The sequence below is a fragment of the Pseudorasbora parva genome, chromosome 11, assembly GCF_024679245.1.
Source record: "Pseudorasbora parva isolate DD20220531a chromosome 11, ASM2467924v1, whole genome shotgun sequence".
Classification (NCBI taxonomy): Eukaryota; Metazoa; Chordata; class Actinopteri; order Cypriniformes; family Gobionidae; genus Pseudorasbora; species Pseudorasbora parva.
The window spans coordinates 31,491,504-31,506,856 of NC_090182.1; the positions used below are offsets into that span (position 1 = coordinate 31,491,504).

At 38.4% G+C, this 15,353-nt stretch overlaps 1 protein-coding gene across 3 annotated transcripts in view; it reads right to left on the reverse strand.

The window, feature by feature from the left end:
* Positions 1-1,399: 1,399 nt before the first annotated feature.
* Positions 1,400-15,353, reverse strand: part of arap3 (ArfGAP with RhoGAP domain, ankyrin repeat and PH domain 3) — a 52,673-nt gene continuing 38,719 nt past the window's right edge. For all 3 annotated transcript variants that reach the window (XM_067457795.1, XM_067457793.1, XM_067457794.1), the window contains 15 exons: positions 14,777-14,940; positions 14,456-14,668; positions 13,398-13,503; positions 13,112-13,259; positions 12,773-12,841; positions 12,583-12,657; positions 12,152-12,269; positions 11,903-12,031; positions 11,341-11,477; positions 11,150-11,232; positions 11,014-11,049; positions 5,403-5,466; positions 5,177-5,320; positions 5,032-5,070; positions 1,400-2,947 (listed from right to left, as the gene is read on the reverse strand). In XM_067457795.1, coding sequence (XP_067313896.1) covers positions 2,540-2,947; positions 5,032-5,070; positions 5,177-5,320; positions 5,403-5,466; positions 11,014-11,049; positions 11,150-11,232; positions 11,341-11,477; positions 11,903-12,031; positions 12,152-12,269; positions 12,583-12,657; positions 12,773-12,841; positions 13,112-13,259; positions 13,398-13,503; positions 14,456-14,668; positions 14,777-14,940 — 1,933 coding nt within the window. In that variant the 3' untranslated portion in view covers positions 1,400-2,539. The remainder of the gene's footprint in view (positions 2,948-5,031; positions 5,071-5,176; positions 5,321-5,402; positions 5,467-11,013; positions 11,050-11,149; positions 11,233-11,340; positions 11,478-11,902; positions 12,032-12,151; positions 12,270-12,582; positions 12,658-12,772; positions 12,842-13,111; positions 13,260-13,397; positions 13,504-14,455; positions 14,669-14,776; positions 14,941-15,353) is intronic.

The following is a 15,353-nucleotide window of genomic DNA, read 5'->3' on the forward strand; positions in this document are numbered from 1 at the left end:
AAATAATCAGCTTTTTTTGTACAGAAAGAAGTACAGAACTGACACACTGACACAAAGGCTCACTAAGGAACTTCTATACTCCAACATTGTTCGGCTTGCGGCCCGAGCAGCTTGCGTTCAACTTCATGATTTAGCGCTTTTTTTTTGTCCCCTTGTACTCGATGAAGGACTAAAACCCCGAGGATATTTTTCCTCCTGCTTTTGGAGGAGCTGATGTTTCTTATGATTGTTCACTGAAGTGAATCAGCCACCACAAAACACAGCAGCACATTGAGACCACTAGCAGAGGGCACAAGGAAGGTGACGAATTGGCAGTGAGAATGAACTTAATCCTCTAAGCTCTTGTTGGGGCTTGTCTTTGCTGTCCCTTCTTCCCTAGAAAAGACCCCGAACTTACAAAGCAACTCAAACAAGAGCTCCCACTCTGAGCCCGCTGAATGCTCACGGAAAGAAAGAAAAAAAGACCTTGTACATATCAGTGTGTTCTGCCAACTGTATGAGGAATGAGCTTGCAGCTGCAATTTTTCTGTCAAATTTGGACTTGGTAACAGTAGAAATATTTCAATGAATACATGGCTTGAAACGATCAATAAATGACATTATTATCTTCAACAGGTGAAAAAGGTGCTTAGCCTTCATATGTAACGCAAATGTTGAAGGTCTCAGAGCTTTACCGTCTTTGGGACGTGTTTAAATATTGTTGAGAACCCTGATTTGTGGGATTTTGCTTCTTTATAGCAGTAAATAAAACATCAAACATTTATACAATAAAAAAATTGCACATATTTATACAAAAAAGGTCATAGAAAGTGCCTCATATTGCCAAATCTGGGTCAAGCGTTTGATTCGTAGAGCCACATTCAAATATTTTCCATGAAATTGGTGACATTTAATTCTTAGTATTCTCATAAAAGGCTTCATTGTCTCAACTTAATACAAACCGAGCTTCAACTTTTGGTCTTCACAAACTTTTTCTCCATTGCGTTAGATATCATAATGATAATAATATACAAAAATATGTTAATTTTGTAGTTTTATTCTTATTTATCCTGAGAGGGAACTATTGAATGCTACAAATTCAAATGATATTTGACTGATTTGGACATAGAGAAAGATTATCTGAAAGGAAATGAGAGGCATCCCCTCAACAACAAGGTTACTTCAGAGGTGTCCAGTTAAAAGCCTGGATAATAAGATTACTCTTAAAGTCAAATCTCCCCAGAAGACACTTTTGATGGACTGATCCTCTGCCAGGCCTACATGCTCGCTCTCATATCCAGAAAGAATCATTATTTACTCGAGCCGCTTTCTTTACCACACCCAAAGACTCAAGTCAATACCTCATATACAGTAGCTCTACCCCGAAAACTAATTTATGTGGCCAATAATAATATTGATATTAATGCCTCCGCATTTATTTTTATATTCAACAATTGAGTATAAACCAACAAAGATTTCAGTAGCTAAAACATTTAAATTTAACCCAAATAAAGTACATATGAAGGAAATTAAGTCAATGCATTAAAACTTTTTATGCTATAAACTATAAAAATTTGTTTTGTGGAGTAAACCACCTGATACCATACCCCTATCAAAATCCATTTTAGCACTAAATCAAATAAGCAATTCTATACACGCAGTAAGAAAGTCATTACAGTAGTAGTGCTTCATATCTATTTGAAAATGAGTGCCAAAAGTCATTTATACATGGGAAGAACACTAAATATACAAAGAACAAAAATTAAGGGTAAGAACAGATTTATTTTGTTATGAGACTTTATAGAAATGTATGTGCCTTTAATAAATGCCTGTAAAGAGAAAATCTGAAAATGCAACAGATTGTCAGGACACCATGTGCTGTATCTTTACTGCCCTCTACTGTTCCAGTCCTAAATGAAGAAATTGCCTTCCTTCTGATAATGTCTCCAAACACTTATTCAAATAGTCTATTCAAATAAATTAATAAATATAATAAACTCCATACATATAAAAAGATCTGGTCAGGAGAGTCCCAGGAGAGCTGAAATTCACCCATACAGTAGTTACATGATCAGTCAGCAGTCCAGGAATCTATGTAAATGCTTTCAACTGATAATGCATTACAGGCCACAGATGTTTTGCTTTACATGCATAAAGATTCATTTCTTACTGTTATACGGAAAATACAACGTTACTGAGCCAAGAAATGTAATGTAAAAAAAATACTTTAAAAAAGCTAATGAAACTGAAATGTAATTTTATCTTTAGGTACAAATAAAAGAACAATACAATATAATAATGATACAAAATTCAGTTTTAGTGTAACAAGTCAACAAATGCACATGCAAAAACAGATTTAACCAATTTATACAAAATAATTATAGCACAGATTTCACAGACTTGTATCTTAAATCCAGTGACTGCTTTGGCACAACATTTTATAGTAATATTTTGTTAATAAACAGAGCATTTTAATACTGGATTCTTCCTAGCCGATTTTAAATGGAAAAAAATTCGGCAGCAATTTCAAGTTCCGAAGCAAATTGCTCATGCGATTTGTCTAGTCTCTAAGATCAGTAGGGTGCTGCTCTTCAGACTCTGGCTTCTTGCAGAACATAGTGGAGAGTTCCTGTAACAGCAATTCCTGTTGCGGGCTACAAGACCTGTGTGACCTGTGCCTACCTGGGACATTTAGAGAGTCCTCTTGGCTCAGGGTGTCTAGAGATTGCCCAGAGGATGACAGAGAGTGTGCTGGGTTAGACCTAACCATGCGATCCAAGGAGGCGGCCTTCCTCTGTCCGAGGCTGATGGGCCGTGCGGGCACCTCCTGTGTCTCTGCATGAGCACTGGACAGGAAACTAGTTTCCAAAGATTTGAGCACCTGCAGACCGAAGTCGCCCACCTCCTCATACAAAGGCTCGGGGCTTTCAATGCGCTCCTCAAACGAGTCCTGCTGCATCTTCATGGGCTGAGGAGAAAAAAGAAAACAATGGCAAGGCATACCAGGAGGTCAAAAAGATATCTGTAGTAGATTCCACACAACAACACTTAACTGCACTGAGCAATTATTAAAGTTATTAAAACAATTATATATATAACACTATATAGCAATTACATATATATATATATATATATATATATATAGCGTGTGTGTGTGTGTGTGTGTGTGTATAAACACAAACACACACACACACACACACACACACACACACACTATTAAAATGGAATAATTAAAATAATATAAATATTTATACAATTGATATATATATATATATATATATATATATATATATATATATATATATATATATATATATATATATATACATACATACATACATACATACATACATACACTCACCTAAAGGATTATTAGGAACACCATACTAATACTGTGTTTGACCCCTTTTCGCCTTCAGAACTGTCTTAATTCTACGTGGCATTGATTCAACAAGGTGCTGAAAGCATTCTTTAGAAATGTTGGCCCATATTGATAGGATAGCATCTTGCAGTTGATGGAGATTTGTGGGATGCACATTCAGTGGGGGCCATTTTAGTACAGGGAACTCATTGTCATGTTCAAGAAACCAATTTAAAATTATTTGAGCTTTGTTCACGCTCAAAATTGCTTAAATCACCTTTCTTACCCATTCTGACATTCAGTTTGGAGTTCAGGAGATTGCATTAACGCAACTGCCATGTGATTGGTTGATTAGATAATTGCATCAATGAGAAATTTAACAGGTGTTCCTAATAATCCTTTAGGGGAGTGTATATATCACATTATAATAATAATATAAATACAGATATATTTATATTATTATAGTATGACATCACATTTTGAATATATTAAATTAGCCAAAATATTATACTGTGAATATACTAATATATGGATCTTATAATATTTATTATAAGATATAGTATCATATATTAGTATAGTATTAGTAATACATTATTATAATTATGATATTATTATTAGTTTATGTTTTTATTATTAGTTTATGTTTTTAAATGGAAAGCATTAGCTAATTCTGGTACAAAACATCTTTTCGTAAGATTAATGTATGATGTACATTGTCCCTGATAAATAAACAAATTAAATAAATAAATAAAATAAATGTATGTTATTATATATTATTTTAATATTACATAGTTTATTACTATTATTATATTGAATTTATGCTATAACTATTGTAATAAATACAATTTAAAGCTATCAGTTTATAAAATATTAAAGTAATATAAAGTAATTTCATGAACTTCTATCCTTGTTCACAATAAATGTAAGAAGCAATTAATTCTCTTGAACTCAGAAGATAAAAGAAACTACATCTTAAAAATGCAGGTTCTGAACACACTACTCACTATTATCTCATGAAAAGACCTAATCTGCTAATATAATATCTGGTTGGATGATCTACCGTTATACGAACAAAAGACATATTTGTGGTTGGCGGGACATGCGCACAAAGGGATTCGCCCCATAACAATGTTCAAAACAAATGACTTCCTTTTCCGAGTTTAAACTTTTGTTTGAGTATCAGAGCAACAACGTCAAGATAATTGCAGAATACATTAAAGGACAAAAGCATGAAGCCTGCGGACAATTTGCTTGCGAAAGCTTCTGGGCTGGGACGCACAAGAGGCTGCAGCATTTTCCCAAAAACTCCCTGCCCTCCCTCAAGGCTACAGTTGCAGAACAATGCAGTAGAAGCATTCATCCCACAAATGCATCCTGTCATATCAGGAAAACCAGGTTCCCAACAGGAACGAGGGGGAAGAAGCGAGGAAGTCAAAGGGAATTCCTCAATTAAGTATAGGCTCTTTTGTAAAGCGCACTCCACAACTTTTAAGCGCTTGTTAGACGAAAAGGTCATTTGATACTTTTTAAACCTCCTACTTTCACATTTTGACCAGCCACTGTAATTGGAGTAATTATGACTACTGTGCTGAAGAAATGGCAACAAACTTGTATGCAAAGGTGTGAAAGCTGAATGTTAAAATGATTCTTACATGGACTGCATCAGATTCATCTGCAGATAAAATACTTACAAAGAACATTGAGAGTGCCCTTCTCGTGTGAAGCTTTCTCTGCAAAAACACACAAAAGACAACAACAAAAAAAGCTAAATCTCAAAGCAAAGAACAAGCAAGCGTCACATGCACCGAACCACTAGAGGACACTGTTGTGTTCTACCAGAGTCTGATTGGCGGAGAGCATGGTGGAGTTGGTGTTGCTCTCCTCTCCTCTGATGGGCACTAGCGGCATGGTGCCAAACTTCTGCTTGGAAATGTCAGAGGAAGAGTGCCGTCTCATCACAGGTGGGCGCAGATCGTCATTCTGAGGGAGGTCGTTAAAGTTAAATCACGACTTTGAAATGTCAGTGAACGTTCAGATTTGTTCAGTTTAAAATGTGCTGTACCTGTGCTTTTAGTAAATTAGTCATCCAGTCCCATAATTCAGTTTCACAGGAACAGCTAAGGTACCTGTGAGGGTTAAGGAGAGTGATTATGGTTCAATGTGCAATTAGGCTACAACCCAAATATTTAGGAATTTATTCCAAGCTAATTTATTTTTCGAAAATGGTTGACATACACACAAAAGTCCAGTCCAACTTTCCTTAACAAAAATTGTAAGAATATCCCAAATTAGTTTCATAATACAGTAAAGTTGGTAAGAGCAACTAGACTGGGTCACAACCTGATCTGCCGGCAATTTGATTTCGCCCTGCAACTCAATCTGAAAACCTGTACATTCATTTCTACTGCTTCTGTTACACTTTTGCGGGAACCAATCGCAGACTGCCTTATTCAGCTGGCACACTATTGGAGGGTTTAACACGATGACAGATAGAGAAATGATGGGTCGTTGCCTGTTGATTACACCTTTTGTGTTTTGATTGGTTGAAGGACTATCCAATTGTGTACAGAGTCATTTGAAGAATGCTTGTTTATCACACCTCTTGTTCAGTAGAAAATACAGAGCCGACTCCCCAGAGACCAATGTTCAATTTTAAATTGAGCTTGGTCTGGTGATAGCCAGACAAATAAGCCACCACAGTCATCCAGAATTTAGAAATTAATATTTTGGGTTAAAGTCATGGAAAATATAGTTACCATGATAAATACACAATTCTAACATTAACTGTTAATTTACGAGTTCACACTTACAATTACTCTCAATTAAATAGAGTAAAGATAATGCGTATTTGGCGTGCTGTCCGGGGAGGGCTCCGGGCTTGGAAATTTTGCCCGAACCTTGTGTTCCAATTAGGTTTAATTATCTGAGCCTGCTCCACCTGTGTTTAGTTAGATTAAATTGTCTACGCGTGCTTCTCCCGAAATTAGTTTATGAAACTTCAATAAAAAAGCACACTGATCCTGATGAAAAGAATGAACATCATACATGCATGATAATCCTTCCCAGCTAACACAAGCCATAGCCGTACAATCGGTAATTTTTATGACTAACTAATTGACAATTTGACAATTCATGACAATTGACAATTCATTAGCTATTTTTAAACGGTATAATGAGGCAGGACAGAAATGTGGTGAGACTTTGTATTTCATAAAAAATTAAGAAAATAATGTTAAAATAATGAATGCTATACAGTGGGTACGGAAAGTACTGAGATCCCCTTACATTTTTCACTCTTTGTTATATTGCAGCCATTTGCTAAAATCATTTAAGTTCATTTTTTTCCTCATTAATGTACGCACAGCACCCCATATTGACATAAAAACAGAATTGTTGACATTTTTGCTGATTTATTAAAAAAGAAAAAATGAAATATCACATGGTCCTAAGTATGCAGGCCCTTTGCTGTGACACTCATATATTTAACTCAGGTGCTGTACATTTCTTCTGATCATGCTTGAGATGGTTCTACATCATCATTTGAGTCCAGCTGTGTTTGATGATACTGATTGGACTTGATTAGGAAAGCCACACACATGTCTATATAAGACCTCACAGTGCATGTCAGAGCAAATGAGAATCATGAGGTCAAAGGAACTGCCTGAAGAGCTCAGAGAGAGAATTGTTGTAAGGCAAAGATCTGGCCAAGATTTTTTTTTAAAATGTCTGCTGCACTAAGAGCACAGTGGCCTCCATAATCCTATAATGGAAGACGTTTGGGACAACCAGGACCCTTCCTAGAGCTGGCCACCCGACCAAACTGAGCTATCGGGGGAGAAGAGCCTTGGTGAGAGAGGTAAAGAAGAACCCAAAGATCACTGTAGCTGAGCTCCAGAGATGCAGTCGGAAGATGGGAGAAAGTCAACCATCACTGCAACCCTCCACCAGTCGGGGCTTTATGGCAGAGTGGCCCAACAGAAGCCTCTCCTCATTGCAAGACACATGAAAGCCCTCATGGAGTCTGCTAAAAAAACACCTGAAGGACTCCAACTGGTGAGAAATAAGAATATCTGGTCTGATGAGACCAAGATAGAACATTTTGGCCTTAATTCTAAGCAGTATGTGTGAAGAAAACCAGGCACTGCTCATCACCTGTCTAATACAGTCCCAACAGTGAAGCATGGTGGTGGCGCCATCATGTTATGGGAAGTGTTTTTCAGCTGCGGGGACAGAACGACTGGTTGCAATCGAGGGAAAGATGAATGGGGCCAAGTAATAATAATAATAATAATACATTTTATTTATAATGCACTTTATATTAAACAAAATCTCAAAGTGCTACAGAATTTAAAAACAAAAACAAAACAATCAACAACAATAAATAAATAAAACCGAAAAATAAAATAAAATAAATTAAACAAGTAGCAAGTCAATTAAAAGTCAATTAAAAGCTCTGCTAAAAAGGTGGGTTTTAAGACCACGCTTAAAAGTATCTATAGTCTGTGGAGTCCGCAGGTGGTCAGGGAGAGCATTCCACAGACTGGGGGCTGAAGAGCAGAATGCCCGATCCCCCATAGTACGGAGATTGGCTGTGGGAGTTTTGAGGCGATACAGGGAAACAGAGCGGAGGTTACGAGTGGCTGTTTGTGTGGTGAGGAGTTCCTTGAGATAGGAGGGAGCATCACCATGGATGCACTGGTGGGTAAGGAGAGAGATCTTGTACTCGATCCTGAACGACACAGGAAGCCAGTGGAGTGATTTTAGAATGGGGGTGATATGGTCGTATTTGCGCACCCTCATGAGGATCCTAGCAGCGCTGTTCTGAATACACTGCAGCCTCTGGAGATTTTTGCTAGGGATGCCAATAAGGAGCGCATTGCAGTAGTCCAGCCTGGAGGAGATAAAGGCATGGACAAGCTTCTCCGCATCAGCCAGTGATAGAATGGGACGAAGTTTGGCAATGTTTCTGAGGTGGAAGAAGGAGGTCTTACACAGGTGTTTGATGTGCGCTTCAAAAGTAAGCTGTGATTCCATTCTGACCCCCAGATTGGTGACTGAAGTGGAAAGAGGAATGACCTGATCAGAGAAAGCAATGCTGGTGATAATGGACTTCTGGACCTGAAGTGGAGTGCCGACTAGGATAGCTTCAGTTTTGGAGCTGTTTAGCTGCAGAAAGTTTTGCTTCATCCACGCCTTTATCTCATCCAGGCAAGTGATCAAAGTGGATGGTGTGAGGTCAGCAGAGGGAGATGAACTTGTCCTAAAGTAAAGTTGAGTGTCATCAGCATAGCAGTGAAAAGAAATCCCATGCCGGTTGATGAGACGGCCAAGGGGGAGCATGTAGAGTATGAACAGGGTGGGTCCGAGCACAGAGCCTTGAGGGACACCGCAGGTGACATTGTGTGACAGGGATGTAGCTTCTCCTAACGCAACATATTCAGTTCTCCCAGTGAGATAAGAAGAAAACCAGTTGTGGACCGAGTCAGAGAGACCAATGGTGGAATGTAAACGGTGAAGGAGGATGTTATGGTCAACTGTATCGAAAGCTGCAGTTAAGTCCAGGAGGATGAGAAGGGATGGGGAACCAGCATCTGCCGCCATCAAAAGATCGTTTGTGACCCTGACCAAAGCTGTTTCTGTGCTGTGTCCTGAGCGGAAACCAGACTGAAATTTCTCATAAAGATGGTTATGCTCCAAATGGACCTGAAGCTGTGCAGCAACAACTTTTTCCAGCACCTTAGAGAGGTATGGGAGGTTGGAGATGGGCCTGTAGTTGTCATTAACATCTGGGTCTAAAGTAGGTTTTTTCAGAAGTGGTCTGATGATAGCAGTTTTAAGAGATGAAGGAACATGGCCAGCCTGGAGGGAATTATTAATAATCTTGGTAATGAATGGACTTAAGACACTGAGGTTAGATTTTACCAAGGCTGTAGGAAAAGGATCCAGTGCACAGGTGGATGGTTTCATTTTTCTGATGATGTCCTCAACCTCGAGCTGTGTGATGATGGAGAAGCAGCAGAGATGTTGGAAGGTCCCTGGCTGTGGATCAACAGACGGGACAGGCAGAGCGGAGGTGCTAGATAGGAGCAAGTGGATGTTGTCTACTTTGTTCCTAAAAAAGGTCATGAACTTATTGCACCTCTCTTCTGTGGCTTCTGAAAAAGAGTGAGTTTGCGGTTTGAGGATGTGATTAATAGTGGAGAAAAGCTTCTTGGAGTTTCCAGGGTTATTGTTGATGATGCTAGAGTAGAACTGTGACTGAGCATCTCTTAAACACCTTGCGTAGGCCTTCTGATGATCTCTATAGGCTTGCCTATGAACAGTGAGTCCTGAGAGCTTGAGACGCCTCTCAAGTACGCGCCCAACCGTCTTCATCTTCCGCAGTTCGCTGGTGTACCAGGGTGCTGAGCGCGAGAAGGTGACCATTCTAGTTATGACAGGTGCGTGAAGATCTAGAAGGCTGCTCAGAGACTTGTTGTAGAAGTCAACCGACTCAGAGACTGAGGAGAGATCAACAGAGGAGAATTGCTGAAGGTCTGTAGTTAAAGAGTCTTGGTTAATCTTTTTCAGGTTCCTGAAGCAAATTTGACGGGAATCTTTGGTAAGGGAAGAGGGGCGTGGCAGCTCCAATGAGATGGCCTGGTGGTCAGACACACCCAGATCATACACCAAGAGGTTTCTAATATGAGGAGAGTTGGAAATGACCAAGTCCAGAGTGTGCCCCCTAGAATGAGTGGGTCCATCCACATGCTGTTGGAGATTGAGGCAGTCCAATAATTGCAGAAACTCAGCTGCCAGGTGGCAGGACAGTGATATCCTGGACGAAAACCTTCTCCAGAGTGCTCAAGACCTCAAACTGAGCCCGAAGGTTCACCTTCCAACAAGATAATGACCCCAAGCACACAGCTAAAATAACGAAGGAGTGTCTTCACAAAAACTCTGTGACTGTTCTTGAATGGCCCAGCCAGAGCACTGACTTAAACCCAATTGAGCATCTCTGGAGAGACCTGAAAATGGCTGTCCACCAACGCAGGGCCGGCGTTTGCTACGGGCGAGCTATCATAACAATTGTGTTGGGGGCGCGAGCGCCCTCTAGTGCCGCCCTTAGGCTTACTTCCCATTAAGCATTGAATCGGAACAAGCGAAATACAACATAATGTTTATTAAACATGATCATCCTAGGGCGCCCCCCCAGCCACACGTTTAATTATTTATCAACCTGATTATTAGATTGAATTGATGGTGATTATTGATTATTGGTTTAGGCGTTAGGTCAGGCAAGTGCAGCGTCTAAACCGGTGGATGCACAGGGATGGAAAAAGAGAAATAAAGAAGATTAAAAAAGCCCAGTATAGAGCGAAGTCTTCTTGTCTCAGCCAATAAGTTGTCAAACTAAATAAATTTAGTTAGTATTATCAACTAATATTGGATGTTTCATTGCTGTCGCTAGGCTATCATCAGCTAGTTTTCTACGTATTTCTACGTATTACAAACATAACTTCAAGGGTATAGTTCATATATAGGTCATAATTTGTTCAAGTGTCCTTACAGGTGCTTAAGAGTGTTTTTGCACAGTTTATGGAGTGTGAATACCTTTATAAATGCATAAAAAAAACTCAAATTAATTTCTGATCTATTCAATGTACAGGGTAACACATTTAAATAATACTTACAATTGCTGTTTATCCAGCATTACTGTTAATCCCCATCTGCAAGTAAATGCACTCGTTATTTCAAGTTTTATAAGGTTCACTGATGAAAAGAAGGTTAATTTGCTCTGAAAACAGAAATGTGAAGCATGCATCTTACTTTGTTGGTGGCTTTAACTTCTTTCTGATCCCCATGTAAATCTTTAAGGTTTTCAGTTGCCACTCTTTCTCAGACTTGTTGCTCTGTAATGTTGGAAAGATGATAAAATGTTCAGTTCACCGTCTTCTCATTTCTACAGAACCCTGTAATGTGCTTTTATTGTAGAAGCTGATGATGAACCCTATACAAACTTTTTTGTCCTTCATCAGGATTAGCCTGTGGTCTTTAATTTGGAATGATCGCTCCTGGAATTTGTTTCCTTGCAAGAGTTTGGGCGGCTCTTCCCGACACTTCAGTACTCCAGACTTCACAATCTCACTCTTATAGGCTGCAACCCACAACACAGAGATACACTTGATAAAAGGTCAGAAACCAACAACAATATAGAGAACAAAATATACAGTTAATGTTTTTTTATGTGACAAAATATGGTTTTAGAGTTTGGATGGGGGGGGGGGGGGGGGGGGGATCTAAATACCCTTTTTTTATTTTTTTTATTTTTATGCAGCCTGGGTGCATAAGTGACTTCTTATGTAAAAAAAAGAAAATAAATATTTTTTAAATCTCACCGAGCCCAAACTTTTGAACAGTACTACTTTTTGTGCATTTTATGCCTCAATCTAGTGGAGACTATTTGTACATATAAAAATAAATGTCACAAAGCAGAACAGAAAGATTGGTTCAAATATTTTAAATGAAAGTTTTAATTTTAAAATATTTATCACAACCTTTATTATATGAATATGCTTTTACCTGTGAAAATGTCTATAGCTTCTCCTCTAGGCACCTTCTTCACCACCAGATATGCAGAGCTGGGATCGGCCATTTTACACCACTGTAGAGCTTGTTCCAGAACCTTCTCTTTGGGGTGAAGAGGTCGCTCTGCAGAAATGACATCCTGATTTTATCTACTGTTTTCCCCAGCCTTAAAAAACATTGATTGCTTTGTGGTGTCCTAGTAAAATTGTGCTTAAGCAAACTGGGGTGCATTTTGTTTTTTACCTAGCTCTCCTTCCTCAATGGCCTCAAAGGTCATCCACACATCTTTTTCCCCAGCAGGAATATTTCTCATATACAGCACCTGATTGGTCAGCTCCTCAGCACACATAGTTGGGGACACCTGTGGAGAAGCGCAAGGGTTTGCAATAATGGTTTCGATCTGCCACCATGTGGTAATGTTGTGTAACAGCAACTGTGTAAACAGTCACAAACCAGTCACATACATACATAAAGCAGACTACTCTAAAGATGAAGTAAAGGTTTGACTACAATATTATTCTGTATATGTTAGCCTTGAGGCCATCTATATGCTAGTGTAAAAATAAAAGGCTAATAAGCAAAAATACAACATCTTAAAACACAATTTTCCCCAAAAATATTAACATAAACATATAAACACAATTGCATTCATTTTTTCAAACATGATCCCTTACTTTCAGAGTGATGCAACAATCTGGTATTTTTTCTTCTAGATAAACTTCAATAATCAAGTCCCCTGCCTGTGAGAGCTGAAAGAAATAGAAAAATGTTATAAATAATAATAATATAAATAGTACTAATAAGACAGAAACAGAGAAAAAAATGTATTAGAAAATATTAAATATAAACTATTTATTTCTCTACCTGTGTGTCTCTCCAGGTGGTTATTAAACTGATTTCCAGTTCTATCTGAGTTTGATGCTCTTCATCAATCTGATCAAACACAATAAAAAAACGCATTTAAAAATGGCAAAAGATTATTTAAAAAAAAATAATAATAATAACATTTTACCACTGTACTACTATGGTATTTTTTTAATGATTAATGAATTACCATGCAAGTCACTCGGTTATATCAAAGTACTTTACTGTGTCGTCACCTGATATTATAACTGCACCACAGAATTTTCTTTGCAAAGGTCTTTAACACAGTAAAATGTCATATATCTGTTATAATATCATGCCATGAAGGTATTCACTTACATCAAATATATACAGATAGTTATCAATGAGATCTTCTATAATTTTGACCTCATGTTCTCCTTTTCCATCTGTCTGAAACAGGCTGGGAGCAAACAGCAGGGACAAGTTCTTAGTGCACATCTGATTCAGATCAGCGCACTTCTGTACCCTAAAAAAGAGGAAAACACAGCATGTAAAAGCTGCTGTAATTACAAAAACAGACACTTCTGTATCCTAACAAAGAGGAAGAAACAACGGAGTAAGACCTGCTATACTTACAGACACCTGATACAGAATGAAGACCCACCTGTAGAGATGACTGATGAGTGCTGCTAATGTAGTCCTGTTGACCCGTGGTAAACCTCGAATCAGCTCTTTGTATCGGTCCAAACGCTGTGGCTTTAGAGGTATCTCTGCATATATTACAAGAAATCATTGAGACAGCCCAAACATACATACGGAAATACAGTATCTGTGAATATTCTGGGTCGTTTTCAACTTTATGTGTATGGTTTTGAAACCCATTTTCTGTTACATACTTACATTTACAAATACACATACAATGTGAACCTTGTAATATTGTTAAACCATTTAGATGAATTTCCCAACTTTTTAATTTAAAGTGTTTTTTTTTCAGGTGGAAGAACATCTGGTTGAGTTACCAATCTAATTTTTGTACTTTTGAAAATGACATATAATTAATTATTCCAAATGGTGTGGTCAATATTGATAATACGGGAAATAATAAATATTTCTCAAGCACCAAATCAGCATATTAGTGAAGACTGGGGTTATGATGGTGAAAATTCAGCTTTGCCATCATAGGAATATGGCTGTGAATATGGCACAGGAATATGGCTGTGGCTGTGAAGGAATATCACATAAAGCTTGTCTGTATGACTGGACCACACAGGCCAGCCTTTGCTCCACACATGCATTAATGAGCCTTGGCCTCCCATGACCACAGCAGACAGGGAACACCCCACACGAGCTGCAGTTTTGGAGATGCTCTGACCCAGTCGTCTAGCCATCACAATTTGGCACTTGTCAAACTCGCTCAAATCCTTATGCTTGCCCATTTTCCCTGCATCTAACTCATCAACTTAGAGGACAAAATGTTCACTTGCTGCCTAATATATCCCACCCACTAACAGGTGCCGTGATTTAGAGATAATCAGGCTTATTTACCTTGCCTGTCAATGCTCATAATATCATTATACCTGATCGGTGTATGTTCCATCAAAATTATCATTTGCAACGGTAAGCATGCCACAGATCCCCATCATAGACATTATGCTGAAAATAACCCATAATATTTAACACATTTTCTTTGTTTGAACATTATATGAAGTTTGCTGTACTAACTGGCAGCTTCCCTCCAGAAAGGGTGAAGATCAGCCATGAATATGGGATCGTCAATCTCCCGAAAAAACCTCTTCAGTACATCCGTCACATCCTCTATGAAGTTATCTCCAATGCGTAGTTTTACATTACGGGCATCCCTACGGAATTCTTCCATCAAAAGCTTGATTCTGGACTTTGCACCATTTTTCCTGTATATACCCTCATGCCCAAGACCTGTGTAAGAGATTTTGAAATCAGTTGGATTCTAATGTTAATAATGTTACAACACAGGGAATATAACAAAGCACATGAATCAGAAATGACATTGGTTAATCTTCTCACCATACTGGGTTATGAATGCAATGCAACTGTCTACAATGATGGGGATGTCATTTCTGCTGAGCTGCTGGTCTTTAAGGTTGTTCCCTTTCCCTCCCGCAGCCTTCTGGATGTCTGCATACCACAGGGAGAAATCAGTCCTGCCCATGCCCTGCAGATGCAGAGTCCTGTAAGCACAGTCATTTTTAGTGGGACTTTTTCTTCTTTGTAATAACTTGCAATTATAGTAGGACACATTAAAGTGCCCCTATTATGTGATATGAACAGTAACGATGGCATCAGTTTTTTAAATAATCAACAGTTTTTTAATTCAGAGTTGCTTTCACAACACAGAAAACAGCAACACAAACTCTTCCAGACCTCAGATACAACTAGTGTTTTTAGGGCGGGTCAAAATAGCAGGCGTAACCTACGTACGTTCCATTTATCTGCACTTTGATCAGTGAAACTTTGCAGACTTTACATTCACACCAGCTATATTTCACACTACATGAAAGGTAATATAATTGAAAAAGCATAATAAAAGGGGGACTTTAAGAAAGTAAATGGGTTTAATTTGGCTCAATATGCACTTATAGAA